Here is a 17,806-nt window from a genome sequence, read left to right as displayed (position 1 = left end):
TTTGGTTTTTACCCAGCAAAGTGGGGAGGTGTCTGATTTTTAAGTCTCCCCTGCCTTGTGTGTTGAGAACAGTCTAGAGCAGCGGTTGCCAACCTTTCGGACCTCACGGACCACCAGTGATCCTCGGACTGCCAGATGGCAACCACTGGTCTAGAAGGTAAAGGTGGGAGCAAGGAGACCAATGGGGAGGCTTTGCAGTAATCACATGGAATATGGCATCTGGGGGTGATAGTGAGGGCATAGGATTTTGTTTCAAAGGTGAAACTAAATGGGTTTTCTGACAGAATGGATGTGGGATGAAAGTGGAGTCAAGGACTTGAACACCTTTAAGAACTGAGTTGCCAGGAGATAGCGAAGACTAAAGATCTAGGTAAGAAAATATCAGTTCACTTAAAATCAGTTTCATCTCACATAGAGATTAAACGTAAAAAATCAAGACCCCTCAAAACAAAATCATTCTGCTGCCGAATAAATCACAGCATTGATCCACTATTTCCTCACCTAATCAAGTCTTGTTTTTGTTTTATAGTAGGGAAATGTAGATTCACCTGAGGGTTAAGCATGTTTAGAATAAGCACTATGTGCAAATTATTCAGTCTTAATCATTAGAATAATATAGTGCAGAGGTCCACATGCTCAAGCCAGATAGCGTGGGCTTGCTACCATTCTAGAATGACCTCCAGTAACTCAAAGCAATCAGGCTTGTTTCCTTATCTGTAAAGCAAGCATAATACTGAGTTACTACACAAAAAGCACTGTATCTACACACTATAAATGGGCATTTTCTCATTTTCTTTAGCCTTACATTAGGATGCCTTTTGGTTTCAAGTGAAAGAAACTCAACGTCAAATTAACTTAAGAGTTGACTGTTGACTGGGAAACTCAGGTTGAAAATGACTTAAATGTGAAGATTCTGCTGAGCTTCCTTCTGTGGTCAAGAACTTCCTGGCCATAGCCGATTTGGCTCAGTGGACAGAGCATAGGCTTGCGGACTGAAGGGTCCCGGGTTCCCTTCCGGTCAAGGGCACACGCCCAAGTTTCCGGCTTGATCTCGTGCAGGAGGCTGCCAATCAATGATACTCTCATTCATGTTTCTCTCCCTCTCTGAAATCAATAAAAAATTTTAAAATAAAAACTTCTTGTAATGGTGGTGATGACTTCACCAACCTTGGAAGACAAAAAAAATTTACTACTTTGAACTACTGAACATACTGTATACTATATGTATTAGAAACTAAGCCTTTTAAATACTGGCACACCTGTTTTATTGTGCTTCACTTTATTGCACTTTAGATATTTTACAAATTGAAGGCAAGACCCTCCACCACCAGAGATTACTGCTCACTTTATTGCATACTGAGGAAAAGATCTACAATCTGAGGTCTGTGTAAAACAAATCTTAACTTACCTATGTCTAAAAAAATAAAGAAGTTTTCATCTCTTGATCTGGATTTGAAATATGAGCTTTGTGTGCTGATTGTTTGGGTAATCGTTAAGCCTTTAAAAAAATATTTTATTTTAGAGAGAGGTTTGTTGTTTGTTCCCTTCATCCATGCATTCACTGGTTTATTCTTGTCCAAGGCAAAGTTTGAACCTGAAGCCTTGGCATATTGGGATGATGCTCTAACCGAGCTATCTGGCCAGGGCTGAACAAACATTTTATTAGAAACCTTAATTGCTCGACACTGCATTTGGTATATTAAAAAAATTTTGCTTTCTCAAGCCCATGCTTTTAAGGGAGAGGATGGCTGCTCAAATGTATTTTATATTATTTCCTATACCCATACTTTTGCTTTTAAGCCTCCAACATATACAATTCTCACCCCTATTTTAAGGATACTTAGCCAATTTTACTTGCTTTTTAATACATTTCCAGAACTGGAAAAAATTAAATGTCATAAAAACTTGAATCACTTATGGAGAAAGACACACACTGGCATAATTATCACCCAATAAAACTTTAGATTTATTTCAGGATATTCTTAAGGCAGTAACACTAATTACCAAAAATACTATTTTTAGAGATCATGGACCAGGCACTGGGTTTAGCTCGTTTAAGTTCATTTTTACATTTAACCATTACACTCAATGAAGGTGGGTATTATCTCCTCCATTTTACTTTTCTAATCCCCACCCACACCCACTAAGGAGTTAGGTAAAAACAAGTTTTTAACTGGACAGAATTTAGGGCAGAGAATTTTGTTTGGAAGAAGTTACTTTATTTTCAGTAACACTAGTAAAATTCAACAATCCTTCATTATAGACAGCAAACCACAAATGGTATACACAGTACTATCATTTAAAAAAATCACAACTTTAACATCAGATTACTTTTGCCAAGTATCTTAAAATACCATTTATATATCACTTCAAAGTTAGACATCAGACCCACCACTAGCCTCCTGTTTAAGGCACACTTACTAAATCAAATGTTAATATTTTGCTATTTCCAATGTAATGTTTAATTTTACATATTTAATGCATATGAAATCAACATTCTAAGGGGGTCAATTGGCATCACCAAACTACCAACAGATAGCATGGCATAAAAGTTTAAGTCCCAAATAACTTGCCCAAGCTCACAAAACTAGTTTTTAAATTTTTTACTGATAAGCAAAAACCTACCAATTACACTTCTCCCAGTACCTATTAAATAAAGGTGTAATAGAAGATGGAATCCAAATAGAAAATTTATCAGTTCCTTCTACGTTACTTTGATAGAATGCATGGGCCAACACAATGTATTTTTTAAAAATTACCTTGCAACCTTCATATATAGCTTTGCTGATTATGAACCCTTTAACTGAAATGGCATAGTGAAACTTAACCACTCGACTCTTTTCAAGTATTTTTAAAGCTGTCAAGACCCTTGTATGTTACTTATCCATTATCAATAAAGTTTACAAGTTGAATATGGGTAAATTCCTTTTCTAGCTGATTTTCAGTACTATGCCCATTTTACTTCTATCACATGAAGGCAGTTCTCAAGACACCTTTGCCATTACCTGTCCAAAAAACATGACGGGCAAATGTGATGTGTCTTACCTATTACCTTACTCTCTTCATCCTTGGTACTTTTTAATTCTAAGTCAACCTAATATTAACAGGATCCCATTTTTTGCAAAAGTAACGTTGATCATCAAAAATTTAATTGGGTCTGTGTTGAGTACATGTAGGATCACAATTTTTCTTCTTGTCTAGTTTCAATTAATATTTTCATTCTGAGAAAACATATACTTATTTTGGTGGAAATGAAAGTTGTTTTGGATTCAAGTATTAACTGGAATTATAAGGTACTTACAGCTACAGAAAACCACTGCATCTAATATAACCAGTGTTGAATACAAACAAAATGTGTTGCAATCCTATTGACAGCTACCAGTCCCATGTAGACTCAATTCACAAATTATTTTACTTACCATGTTAACAGTTAATGCTAAGAATCCACATAACTTGTTTTATTTTTATGTCACATTTATCAAAATCCTAACTCAAAAATTGTTCAAATTTTAACAGATGGCTATTATCTTTATTTGGTTTAAGTTGCAACATTGTAGTTTAAAACGACTTGGATCTCATGAAAGCTTTTGCCCAACCCATCATAGCACAAAATTTCAACCAGTCAATCCAATGCCTTCAGGAAACCTAATACTGTGTGGAAGGAGTCCCCTTTTCATCCTCCCAAACTGTTTTTCACTTGCTCAATTATCCTCAACTACATTCCTCCCCTCCCCCCAATAAATCACTGATCCCTCACCTATCACCCAAGTATGTACATATTGTTTTTCAAGGCTTAAATCCTTAAGTGGCAGTAAGCTTTGTTTCAGGTATTTTTCCATGCCCATTTCCCAGGTCAATGTTTCCCAGTGAATAGAACCCACTTTTCCAAATTTCATATTATTACTTATTAGTAAAGTATGTCATATTCACCTATAGCATTTAAGTTACACGGACACTGTGAAGTGACAAAACAACACACACATTTCTAAAAATATTTTAATGAAAAAGTTAGCTTTCTGTAAACATTTCATTATCCTACAAATGAAACATTTGAATCCATTGCAGACCACCTTTTAAGTCTTAAAAAAATCAAGACATTGAAATATAAAATTAATACTCACATAGGCTAATATATTACCCCTGCACATTAGCATGCTTATTCCCTATACTTTGTGATGTAATTACGGGAAATCCAAGATACTGTCATTAACTAGAAATGTTTCAAATTGTGACTTCTATATTGGAACTCCTCAAACCAAGCGTTATCTCAATTGTCTAGTTCCTTAACAAATGGTCTTTACTACCAAATTTTATTCATTAGGACATGGGTGTAAGTAAGTAAAGGTAGGTTTTTTTTGGTTGTGTTTTAAAAATATGATGTGGAAAACAGTAACCTTGAGTTGCTTTGACAAAAAGTTTGCCTTGACCATTTCCCTTATGAACTTTGTTTATTGGTGCTATAATTTAAGAGCATCACATTTTTCAGTAATGACAGTGTAACTACATTTAAATTAAATCACTTTATTTCATAAAAAAAATTAGGTGGACTGAAAAGAACTCCTTTAAAGAAAGAAAATGTTTATCTTAGGAAATTTGCTTCACTAAAACCATGCTATAAATAAAATTCATCAAAATAATTCCCTTGCTCAACACTTCATTCTAAAGTGGTGTAGAAATTTAGTTCTGGTTTAGACAGAGCCAGTCATGTTGTGAGAATAAACTCTGGCAAAGTTACTCCTATTTATGTAAGAATTTCATTTGTTTAAAATTTAGAAACTAGTTTCATTTTAAGCATCTATCCCCCAAGTGTTGTTTTTCAAATGAATTGTCAAATTTCAATTTTTAGCCAGCCCTTTTGGGCTAGCAATAGCCCTTATGAAATCAGCAACTGATTTGCACAGAAATTGTTTATTCTTTGGGAAGTTGTCTTTTTAAAAGGGAGCATTAGAATAACTAGGTGCCCACTGCTTCTGATTAACAGGTTAAATGACACACACAAACACACACACAAAAAACAAACCTAAAAAGAACCAAATTATTTATGCCATTAATCTAAATTCCCTGATTTTATATGTAAGAGAATTTATATATGAGGCCACTTGAATGAAGACCATTTTTATATTTCTATTCAATCTGGCAATTTAAAAAGTTCATCCCAAGGTTTTCCCTAGAACGAGGACTGGCAGGCTTAATGCTTCTGTTTTAACTAAGTCATGCTTATTACAATACAAAACTGCAAAATTTGAGGTCACTCCCTTTATCAAAAACTGACTTTACCCTAAAGACACCAACAATGAATTATGTACATGAGGCCACACGTCACTCAACATGAACACTCATGGTTATTTGCAGGAAAGTTTTAAAAACTGTTTAAAACGTTTTGGATGTGGTTCCAAAATCAAGTTTCAGCTGAACAATTTTACTAATGTACCTAGTAGTTTTAAATGTGTAATATAAATTTGTAGGGAAACAAATGGTGTCATCAGGTTTTACTGTGAGCTACAAACCTTACCCAGCCAGAAACCTTCGTATTTAAGATGGTAGGAAAGACATTCCTCATTTAGGCAAGAAGGGTTCTCATTCAACCTGCAAATCAAAAAGATTACTCTTACCTTGCTTTACAAAAAATTACTCTTTTAATAAGTGAAAAAATTCAAATTCAAGCCTTACCTAATGCTTATTGCCCTTCCTTGCAGGTCTAAATGCTAGACCTAGTGACTGTGGCAACTATCTCTCATTGATGTTCCAAAAGGCGAAGAGCTCCTTCCTGCTAGACTTTCTTCGATATTTCAGTTGTAATAAGCAGATTTAACTAGCTTTTGAAAAGTTGCTCACTATCACCATAGTATTTTATGCCTTCACTTCTCAGTTGAAGCTCTTGCTGCTGCCTTGTCATTCTTTATTTATGCTGACTTGTCCATACTCAAAAGGCTGCTGAAGTCCTGTCTTAGTGAGTCTCCTTTGATCCACACTGTGCTCAAAAAGCACATCTTAGGTCCTTTAAAGCTGGATAAATCGCTCTCCTCATGGCTTACTTTTCCACACTGTTCACAAGAACTAAGCTAAATACAACTTATAAACAGGTCACATACACAGATTTCACCTGCTTATAGGTTGCAAACATCAACTTACTGAAAATATATTTCACTATTAAACTAGTTCCAGAACACAGAAAGTTTGTTAATAGTACAATTAACTTCATATGTCATTAAAGGATACTGTCAAGGTTGTGTCAAACAATTTCACAAAATAGAAACAGGAAATGTTAATCACCCCCATTCCTTCAACCTTTATTATATGAATAAAAGAACTTTAGACAATTTAGATCAATTTTAATAAAATGTTTCCCAAGCATTATTTTGACCAGGTACCCAGGTTTAAGTTATAAACATTGACAGTGTCCACTTATATAACCACACTTGAAGTTGTGAAGACTTAACCATTTTCTAATATTTGCCTATTTTCTACGCTGCTTATTCACATACGTCCATTAACAAATGGCGTGTTGTCTGTTACATTTATTGGTTTGTGAGTGTTTTCTGGAAAACTGCAGTATCTGTGAAGACCGATTTCCATGCTGGCATTGCATGCATCCAAATATTAATGCACAGAGGCACAGAATTAGAGCAACAAGAGAGCATATGCAAACACTAGCACGCCCCACTCCCCTTTTTATTGCTTGTTTTGCTTAGTACTTCTTAAAACAAAAATAAGAACCTTGAATTCAATGTTCAACTGCCAAAGAAATAACAACAGCAGGGCACATACTTAGGGCTTGAATGAAATTGTAAGCACTAGGCTGGCGCAAAACAGTAGACATTGGTTTATATATTATATTATATATATATATGACCTTATCATCTAAAAATCTTCTCATCCCGGGTCCTCCAAACAAATTAGCTCATACCAACATGATTTAGGTTCAAGCATACACATAGAATGACAGTGTGTTCTTTGGGATTTTGAATAAGAACTCAGACAATCCAAATGTGAATTCAGATCTTTGGGAAGTGGGAAGCTTGTACTAAGCAACTGTGGTACACTTCTACTGCATTGTCATTTGGGTCAATTATATCTAGACTCTCCTTGGTTTCATCCAGTAAAATGTAGAGGGTACAAACAGGAAAGCATGCCAGCCAGTTAAGGGTTCAACAATGCATGGTTTTTATTCTCTTGCTTTGAGAGCTTGTATAAAAAAAAAAAAAAAAAAGTTAAACCAAGGAAAATAACGAAAGATTTATGGGCCTCTTGTGCTTTAAAAAGGAAAAAAAGGTAGCCACCAATTTGCTCAGATACAGCAGGCTTAGTGGTCCTATATTTTGAAGTTTTAAAAAACGGTTTTTAATGGAAGAGGAAAGGAAAAACATCCACTACCCCTTTCCAGAATTTAAACAGAGGGCAGCAGACATTCTTTACACCCAAATAAAACTATGGCAGTAGTTCACATGTGACCAAGGTGAATGTAGAATGGAGATGTTCTAAACACAGCTCAGACTCTCAGCAAAGCCAACACACTAAAATCATGATTACATTTGGAAAGAAAATGCACAAAAACCAAATAGGAATTTTGAGAGTTTTCATTTGAAGGTAAATCTTAATGTCATCAAAGTCACAAATATGCTAATTTAAATACCCAATTCTATTTATCTAAAACACACATTGCAAACATACAAATATCTATTCTCTCCACATGTCAGAGCCCATTCATTTCATGGTTTGGAAATGGGGAGAATAGATTCCCCTTAAATTGCAAGTCAGTAGGTGTTTCTTTACAGTTAACTTTAGCAAAATTCATACAAAATAGTGATTAACAATGATCTTCTTTACTTGTTAACTCACAAGGAAACACCTTCAAAACTGCATTTTGTTAAAGTTTCTGTACTAAAATGTAGAAAAACTGAACTACACAAATATTGAAAAGTTAAAAATTCCTTAATTTTTTATTCCTGGTACCACTACCACAATTTACAGGGCAATATACCTGATGTAATGAAAAGAAAAAGAAAAAGACAAAGCTACAACAGATAAAAGACCTCAGGAATGTACATCTAATTGACACTACATTGCATTAATCAATAGCTGCACTTTTTGCAAACTGTGGCTATGACAGTCCTGAACAAGAAGGGTTTCCTGTTTAAGCTGCAGTAACTTTTCTGACTATGGATCATCGTTCCTCCTGTGGCAGATTTTTACAGTTCCTCTAATGCATTTGGGACGACTGTCTCAAAGTAACCTGCAGCTTTCCTGACAACTCCTCGCTCTCTCTCCTGCTAAGAACTGTAGCCTGTTGAATAATACAGGATAAAAAAATTATTACACTCAGTGAACAGTTCCACATATGCTTTATCATCATGTTAAAAATTTAAATTATACCTACCCTTTTCTGCTGAGTTTTTAGAACCTTCTGCTACCATATCCACCACTTCCACCACCAGATCCATAACCACCTGAAAATATACAGGTAGACAGTTTTAAAAGAAATATGATACATGAGTTTGTAAATTAAGGCTATAAAAATTTTTAATGAGAAATATTATTTACCACCATAGGGGCTACCCGAGCTTCTTCCACCAAAACTGCCCCCCTTCATGGGTCCATAATTTGATTGCTGTTGTCCACTGTAATTTCCAAAATCATTATAGTTTCCACCTCCACCATAGTTACCTGAAATTACAAAGGTTTTTATTTGTGGCTGATTTGCACAATTATCTCCCTCTTCTAATATACGTACATCATCTTAACAATCATGACAGCATACTCTACAACACTAACTTGCAACTCCTTGAAAAGAGATTTTAGAGCTACCAAATTCTCTACACCACAAAGGCCCACTAGCACATCTCAGACACGGGGTAAGGAATGAAAGAGTGAAAAACGGTCCCAAGAGCATGTATCTAGATAGCTGTCATATTTGTTTATATTTGATGCTATATTCCAGCACATTCTCTCCTTCATACCACTAACACCACCAAAATTGTCAGTTTGATTCACTCTAATTCTGATGTAGTAAAACTTTTAACCCTTTGCACTCGCTTGCTTTTTCTCGATTCCTGCTACCGATGCTAACCGTGTTGAGTCACACTCGACATCCAAGTGCAAAAGGTTAAATCAATGATAGAAGGTATTCTAAATTAATTTAATAAAAATCTTTTATTGTTGATACATTAATAGTCCAAAATGCAGTGCATTTGTATCAAAGCTCTTTAGTGTCATTGAGTAATAATGCAGTCTTGCTTTTAGTCTGCAATGCATCTTTGACACACTGAGATTTAAAGTGATTTCCTCATTTAGACCCCAGATGACACCCTATTCATTTTAACAATTTACAATTCCCATTTGTCCAGTTTAAAATTGCTTAGCATTAGTAAAATCCTAATTACTGATAAACAACCATTTCAAGTATAGAGTTGAATACATTTTACCAATTTACTAAATAATAAGCACAATAAAAAAATTTAGTTCAATTACCCATTAAGTAATTTCTGATTTTACAAATCATGAAATTTGACCAAATGTTTTAACACTTTTAAACATCTGTAATGGAACTATAAACAATAATGAACACTTAAAACAAAACAAAACTTACCACCAAAATTTCCCCCTTCATTGTAACCATCGTATCCTCCACCACCGCCACCATATCCACCACCTTGGTTTCCATATCCTGGTCCACCACCACCACCATAGCCTCCTCTACTACTATAACCAGGACCACCGCCATAGTTGCCACCTAAAAAAAGTTGGGTCACAAAAACAAATATATAACTGAACTCTAGGTTTGTATTGCATTTAAACCACTGGAAAATAAGTCAATGAACTGATTTAGCACTAAAGCTTGGTTAATAGAACCAAGAAATCTGGGCTAGTAAGAATTTAAGATAAATGCTTAAATATATTTTAATATTAAATTTTTCTTTTTAATTCTTTAAATTTCACTAAAGAAAATAGTCAAGTCTCCTGAGATATTATGCCAGCTTAATTAACTAGTACAATCAACGTAATTGGCCAAAAATAACTAGCTACTGTTAAATCCTTAGGGGGAAATAAGTTCAACCTTCTATGATATTAGTTTAAAAGCATACTTTAACTGCCAAGCCATTCAATTTTGACTGAAATTTAAAAAATAAAAACACTTAATTGTCTATAAAGCCAGGAAACAAAACATGAATTTTTTTAAAAACTTACCATCACCTCCAAATCCATTATATCCACCATCACCTCCTCCATAACTACCTCTGCTGCCACCTCCACCACCGTAGCCTCCTGCGGAAAAGCAAGGTATGAATTTAAAAAGTGTAACATTCAGCCTACCAATAAATTTTAGGAAGACATGTACTTAGAAATAAGATAATCATCCTACCTCTTCCACCAAAGTTTCCACCACGGCCAAAGTTACCTCCACCACCTCCAAAGTTTCCTCCCCGACCCATGAAATTGCCAGATCCACCTCCACGGCCTTTAACACAGGCAAGGAAGATCTTTAAGAATCTTACAAACACTACTCACGTTTATTGTTTAAGTATGTATGGTATTACTCACCTCTTTGTGATCCAGCAGACTGCATTTCTTGTTTGGAAAGGGCCTTTTTCACTTCACAATTATGCCCATTAATAGTGTGGTATTTCTGAACTAAATTTTTTTTTTTAAATCAAACAAACAAAAGTTACTTGGTGTTTGAAAAAGCACATATAAATGATATCCTTTAGCACTACACATAACATTAAATATCTAGGATGTTACCGTTTATTTCTTGATTCGGATGCTGGTTATTTAAGTGTAGTCACTTTATGAAAACTGAACCATACACTTTATGTACAATACAGTATAAGTAATTTAGCAAATTTAGTGTAGAACAAAAAAGCCATTTCTGCTTTCTAATTCAACTTGCTACTTACCAACAATTTTATCAACTGTATCATGATCATCAAAAGTTACAAAAGCAAATCCTCTTTTTTTCCCACTCTGCCTGTCCTCCATAACTTCTATGGTTTCAATCTTGCCATACTTTTCAAAGTAGTCTCTCAAATTATATTCTTCTGTATCTTCTTTAATACCACCAACAAAAATTTTCTTCACTGTTAGATGGGCACCAGGTTTTACAGAATCCTACAAGAAATATGCAAGTTTAAAAAACACACACAGTTTTACAACAATTTCACGTTATACAACATGGTATTAAAATACCTCTCTAGAAACAGCTCTCTTTGGTTCCACTACACGCCCATCAACCTTGTGTGGTCGAGCACACATTGCTGCATCCACCTCTTCAACACAAGAGTAAGTCACAAAACCAAAGCCCCGGGAACGTTTTGTTTGGGGGTCTCTCATCACCTACAAAATAAAGAGTTTTAAACCATTGCAACACTCCTCCACAAGTCTTCTACCTTTTTCTAAAAACCCCTTTTTTGTCCTTTAGTAACTTACCACACAATCTGTGAGTGTGCCCCATTTCTCAAAATGTTCTCTTAAACTGTCATCTGTAGTTTCAAAGCTCAGACCACCAATAAACAGTTTTCTCAACTGCTCTGGTTCCTTAGGATCGTGACCCTGAGAAAACAAGCGAACACATTTTATTTATATCTTTTAGTGAATTGCTAAGATGCACAAGCCTTTTACTTTGCTACAAATAAACCCAGTATCAAATTCTGTACCATTAACACTTTGTCCAGTTAAAAATTGGAGTAGGATCATACAAATCAACCTAATACAGGGACCAAAATACCAAGATAACCTATAACTATCCTTTTAAATGCCAACATCACTTCAACTACATTTTAGTCCAAGGGAATCCCAAAATCAAAAGTTCCTTAATTTCAAGCTACAAAAGGGCCTGGGAATAGATTATTTCTGATGTTGCTACTAAGAAACCTAAGTATTGTAGAAGCAGTTTTTCATCCATGCCATTTCTTCTCATGTCAAGCATTTAATTTTAAACCAAAGCTCTGAGGTACAACTTAAAAAGTTTTGAGTGGTATTTTTAAGAAATGTAAAAATCTTCCTTACATTACCTTTAATTCCAACTGTATAAAAGAGACAGAAAAACTACCACTATCTGAAACATTTTAAGATCTTACTTCCTGACACTGTTGTCAGTTTGGCTCAAATTATTTTTTAAAAGGCCAATTCACGCTGCTCCCCACAAAATCTAAAAAAAATCCACCATTGCCCTGGCTGGTTTGGCTCAGTGGATAGAGCATCGGCCTGCAGACCAAAGGGTTGCAGGTTCGATTCCAGTCAAGGGCACAATGCCTGGGTTGTGGGCTGGGTCCAATGTGCAGGAAGCAGCCAATCAATGATTCCCTCTCATCATTGATGTTTCTCTCTTCCTCTCTGAAATCAATCAATATATATATATATATAATATATATATATATAAAAATCCACCAAGTATCTTGACAGTTTTTGGTAACCAGGTTATGTGCTGCAAAAATTAACTATGTGCACTTGTATCACATGGCAAAAACTTCAAATACGTCTTGTAAGGTCACAAAAAGGGCAAGCTGGATTTAAGTATAAAATTTATTGCTTGAAAAGAATGAGATTTTCCTTAAAGATAGGGACTGCACTATTTTACAATTTAATAATTTGCATGAATTGCCATTTAATCCATGCATTTAAGATATCGTTCATCCCAAGTCCTTACATAAAGGGGCTCACATTTACATTCTAATGTCTTCAGTGTCTTCTAATGGTACAGTTGTTAAGGTATAAGGAAGATACTGTCATATGCTAGAAAAAAATGTTAAATGATTAATAGCCTACAGCATTAATTCACTTATTAACTTTTCAAGTCCTGGTTAAGTGCATTTAATTAGCAACACCAAAATGACTAAAAAAAAAACCCAAAAAAACAAAAACACAACTATGCCTCACATAAAATTATCTCGAGCACATGAAAAATGCAACTGTGGTTGCAGTCCGCTAAAATAAAAATCCCAAAACTATAACCAGAGCCATGGGGGGGGGGAAAAGATTTAAAAATTTTAAAGTTCCTATTGTATAATAGCGCCAAGATATGTATAGTTTTTTTTAAGTACTTTAGCAAGAACAGATCAGGAAGTATTACATAGCAGCAAACTTCTTAAAAATTTATTTTCAACTGGATGCTGCGGAGAAAATAGATTTTATTTTCTTTCGTCTGTAAGGCCTAGAAATGTGCCAGCCTAAGCTCAGAAAAAGCAATGCGCCCAAGCTTCGAGGCCATTTGCGGCATTTTCTGCCGGGCCGCCTCCTCTCTCTTCCTTCCAATCTCGCGCTCTTTCCCGGTGGCGGAATTAGGCGGCGGCCATTGCGGGCCAATGCGCCATTTCGTAACGCGGCAGCGGATCAATGTCAATGTGGCCGCCGCCCGCCTGCTCGCTCTCCCGGATGTGCCTGGTCGTCCCCTCCCCTCCCCCACCGCCTCCTCCCAACCGCTCCCGCCCAGGCCCGCCATGCCTCCCTCGGCCTTAAATCCGAGGCCGCGCGACCGGCGGGCCGGCTCCCATCCGGAGGTCTCCCCAGCCACGCCGCGCCTCCAAAGGGCCACCTGTGCAGCCGAAGGAGAAAACGAGGCGGGCGAGAGGTCCCGAGGAGGTCTCCGAGGCCCGCTCCCTTCCCCCTCCCACCGCCCGTCTCAACGCAGAGCGCGGGACCGCCGACCCGTCCACCCGGCCTCCCCGCTCCCACCGAGCCAGGCCCCCCACGCCGGCCACTACCCATCAACCCCCCGCTCTCCCCCTAATACCTCCTCCCCCCGGCGGCGGCGGCGACGGCCGGAGTCGGGCTGGGGGCGACCGGGCGGCGGTTTTACCTCCATTTTGAGACCGGACTCGCCTCTTCCAACTCGAGTTCAATATGGGACCGAGAGGAAGAGGCGGGGCCAGCCGTCACGTGACGCACTTTCCGCGCGCCGCCGACCTGGTGGAGGAGGGGCGAGTTACGCGAGGGGCGTGGCCAACGGGGCGCAAAGAGGGACTGGACGAGCGGGTTGGCGGGCGGAGAGCGGGGGCGTGGCAGGTCGCGGGAGCGCGCGCGCCTCCTCCACTTCCAGGGCGGCGCCGCCCTTGCCGCTGTGCGCGCCCGGGCTGCGGCGGGCACGTCTGCTCGGGCTCGGCCAATGGCGTGCGCCCACGTCGGGAGAACTTCTCGTGACCGCGCGTCACGGGAGAAAGGGGCCTTTTCCTTTCTTCTCGCGCTTTTTTCTTCTCCCCCACACGTAGGCCTGTTGGTCTCAATGTCCGAATTAACTCCGTTGCCCGAGCCTGCGTGAGCCCACGCTGTTTCCCCCCTGTGCTTTAAGGTCCCAAGAAAGGCCTCCCGGCCCCTCGGCTTCTCGCATTTTTCCAAATACACGCGACCGGTTCCTGTGACTGCGGCGCCCACTGTGAGGGCCTGTACGAAAAACCCCTTTGACACCGACGCGGGTGAATCACGAGCCTTTGGCAAGGCCTCCAAACGCGGCTAACACACTGACATTTCCCCCTTAAGGACCCGCGGCAGGACCGGGCGAGGTCAGTTCCTTAGGTTCCCACTGACCTCAAATCTGTCGGCACTGTTTTCTAGCATTTTCCTAGTGACTGAGGGAAGAGCTGAAGCAACCTTTCTTGGGGATGGAGTTTAGGGAATTGAATCCTTTACAAGACTTTAAACGCAGGGTAGCAAGGCACGGCTACCTAATGGCCAGTCACGTTCACCTTAATGCTTCTAATTGTGTCGGGAAGCATAATGAACGGGATCAATTAGAGAGTCAAAAACTGGAGACGCACTCCTTTTTCGGCCCAACTAAGTGATTTTAAATCATTTGACGTAAATGAGCTTCAGTTTTAGTATTTTTTTTTAATGAAATGGGGATAAGATTTGGTAACCACCAACACTCAAGAAACGTCAGTTAATCTATAGACCCATGTTTAGACAAAGATACCGATGAAAGCGTCTAATTGACAAGTATCCCTAACCATAAGAAAGATTGGGAATTTAATCCATTATATTGTAAATTGTTTAAAACACAGTTTGTGTTGACAAATAGGGAATAGTCTGCTTGGGACTTGGAAAAAAGGAGCACAAAAAAAAATAAGAATTTGTTAATGTTTACTTAGCATTGCCCAAGCAGAACCGGTGTTTTATTTGGCAGACAGGAACAAAAGGTACTTTGTTCCAGGGCAGAAACCACCACCAGTCCTTAATGTAACTTGGATGAAATAACCCTCCAAACTAGCCTCCCCCTATTGCTCTGATTCCAGATTCAACAAGCAAACTGTTACGTACTCTGCTTTTCAGGCACTCTGATACCCAGCGACCGTACTTGAGACGTTGGGAAAATGTGTACCCTTAGGGTCTCCTTAACATATGAAGGCTTCTTGAATTTACTATGAATAGTCATGGATAGCTTGATTTCGTTTTTTCTTTTTCTTTTTTTAATCTATTACACAGATTTGACCACAGTCAACAACTTAGTATACATGGTGTCCCAAAAAAATGTATACACACTGAATAATTAATTCCAATGCATTAAATCTGAAAAGAAACGTCAGTTGAGCTATCAGCTGTAAAGTGTGTATACATTTTGGGGGATACCCTATATATTCTTTTACATCTTTTTCTAGGCCTAATCAATGTTTTAAGTGTGTATGAGTCTGTATAACCATATTGGCTTTATTTATACAAAAACATATCAACCTATCTAAATTGATCTGAAATTTCTTTTTTAACCCCCCTTTGACAAACTAGTCACTTATCAAACTCTTATTATGTGCTTGGCCATACTAGGTGCTGGAAATTATCATAGTCACACATTATTAAACACTTAACATGTATCTTGCACTGTACTAAGCACCTTAGGTTCCTGATCTTATTTAATTCCCCTAATTTAGGAATAGGTCCTTTAGATGATGTTAAAAAGAAAAGCCACAAGCCCAATATGGTGTCAGTTGTGCTAAAAACTCAGGTTACCAAACCTAAATTTAATACTTAAATAATTGTGGTTTCAGCCACTCCCAAGAGTGGAATTTTAAACCAGTCAGTCTGGAATTTCCTGACCCACATTAGTGAGGTAATCTGTCTGATACGACCCTCAGCCTTCCCCTAAGGGAAGGTTTCCCAGACTGAAGTAATCCACTCTCCATTTAGTCGCATCCTCTTTCTGCCTATGAACACCTTCCATTTTGTACAACCCCTTGGAGCACCCTTCTAGTTGCTAGATTGGATGCTGCCCAATTTATAAGTCACTTCATAAAGCCAATTAGGTTGAATTTTGTTTGAGTAAACTAGGTTTTAGGAAAGTTGAATACATCTACTGGGGTCATATAGGCCACACCACAAAGGAACCGAGGTAGAATGTCATGTCATAGCTAGCTGCATTTACATTTTAATATTGAAAATAACAACCCTTTCTTATATTTTTGTGAGCATCTGTCATGTTCACTACCTTCTTCATCATGTCTGCAGAAACTACTAGAGTGCCAGGCCATTTATGTATTTGTCATTGAATAACTTTAGTGCCCCGAGTGTCCTACTGCATAGTATGTGGGCTAGTGCAAGATGAAAATGCAAGATAAAAATGTTCAAATTTTATTAAAATTTTCAAGATACAGGCATCAAATCAGTAAGCCATGCCAGGACCCTTCTGAGCACAGGACCCTGTGTGACTGTGAACGTCACATGCCCATGAAGTGGCCCTGGCGCCTAGTGTAGTGCTCTGTTTAGAGCAGGCTCTCCCTTTTGAGAAATTTTTTTTATTTGCCATTTTGTGATTTACTTCCACTTCCTCCTTAGTCACTAATTTCTTAAGTTTTCTGCCCTATGCTACAGAAATTCTTTCTTCAAAGTCACAAATGATTATCTAAATGTCAAATTAATTTTCCTATTCTCAATGTTAATCCTCCTATCTCAGTCAGTTTGGACTACTTTAACAAAATACCACAGACTGGGTGAATTAAAAAACATTTATTTCTCATAGTTCTGGAGACAGGGAAGTCTATCAGGGGCCAACATGGTTGGTTTCTGGTGAGAACCCTTTTTCTGGTTTACTTGCTGTATCCTCACAGGGCAGAGAGAGGGCTCACACTAGCAAGCTCTTGTGTTTCTTTCTTCATCTTTTTTTTTTTTTTCCTTTTGATTTCAAAGAGAGGAAGGGAAGGGGAGGGGAGAGAGAGAAACATCAATCATGAGAGAATCAGCATCGGTTGACTCCTGCACACCCACTACTGGGGATTGAGCCCACAACCCGGGCATGTGCCCTGACCAGGAATTGAACTGTGACCTCCTGGTCCACACTGGCCAGGCATGTTTCTTCTTTGTAAGGGCACTAATCCCATCATGGGGTTCCACCATCATGACCTTATTACCTCCTAAAGGCCCCATCTCCCAATACTATCAGATTGGGGATTATGGTTTCAACATACAAGTTTGGGGGGAGGGGTGCAAACATGCAGTTCATAACACCTCCCTAACTCAGAGATTAACATTACTATTGCCCATTCTTCCTGTTTGATGCTCTCTTCCCTTGTCTTTATTAAGGACACTGATTCTTCCTTTAGGTGCTGTCTCTGCTTCTTTCTGGATCATCCCCTCTTTCATATCCTTTGCCCTCTGTTTCTATAAGGCTTTGTAACATAAAGGTTTGGAACCTCTTGAGGAACTTGGTGGAATGCACCCATTGCTCTCCCCGGAGTGACCACTCTCCTAGGAAAGAAGGTGTGAGTGAGGTACATGCCTGAGAGCCCACAGGGAATGTGTATATGCCTCCTAGGAGGCTGAAGTAGCGGTCAGGTCTGATTAGTGGATTAAGATGATGGAAAGTATCACACCCTCTTTCACAAACACACAA

General features: G+C 38.3%; 1 protein-coding gene across 6 annotated transcripts in view; it reads right to left on the bottom strand.

Annotated features, from left to right (window-relative positions):
- Nucleotides 1–13,862, bottom strand: part of HNRNPA3 (heterogeneous nuclear ribonucleoprotein A3) — a 40,722-nt gene extending 26,860 nt beyond the window's left edge. For 2 of the 6 annotated variants that reach the window (XR_008557406.1, XR_003616367.2), the window contains exons 1-10: nucleotides 13,727–13,862; nucleotides 11,425–11,547; nucleotides 11,185–11,331; nucleotides 10,896–11,106; nucleotides 10,540–10,629; nucleotides 10,361–10,456; nucleotides 10,186–10,263; nucleotides 9,587–9,730; nucleotides 8,542–8,664; nucleotides 8,378–8,447 (exon numbers count right to left, since the gene is read on the bottom strand). Coding sequence is in view for 4 of the 6 variants with exons in the window: in XM_028140910.2 (XP_027996711.1) it covers nucleotides 8,395–8,447; nucleotides 8,542–8,664; nucleotides 9,587–9,730; nucleotides 10,186–10,263; nucleotides 10,361–10,456; nucleotides 10,540–10,629; nucleotides 10,896–11,106; nucleotides 11,185–11,331; nucleotides 11,425–11,547; nucleotides 13,727–13,798 (1,137 nt within the window). In the remaining 2 variants the exon portion in view is untranslated. Of the gene's footprint in view, nucleotides 1–1,511; nucleotides 5,587–5,613; nucleotides 8,285–8,377; nucleotides 8,448–8,541; nucleotides 8,665–9,586; nucleotides 9,731–10,185; nucleotides 10,264–10,360; nucleotides 10,457–10,539; nucleotides 10,630–10,895; nucleotides 11,107–11,184; nucleotides 11,332–11,424; nucleotides 11,548–13,726 lie in introns of those variants that run through there. The other 4 variants (XM_028140910.2, XM_054722865.1, XM_028140914.2 and 1 more) reach the window with 4 other exon arrangements.
- Between the last annotated feature and the right edge of the window lie 3,944 nt (nucleotides 13,863–17,806).

This window comes from Eptesicus fuscus, chromosome 11 (genome assembly GCF_027574615.1).
Source record: "Eptesicus fuscus isolate TK198812 chromosome 11, DD_ASM_mEF_20220401, whole genome shotgun sequence".
In the NCBI taxonomy this organism is placed as follows: domain Eukaryota; kingdom Metazoa; phylum Chordata; class Mammalia; order Chiroptera; family Vespertilionidae; genus Eptesicus; species Eptesicus fuscus.
Note: the sequence above shows the minus strand (reverse complement) of the source record. Positions and strands in the feature narration are given on the sequence as shown.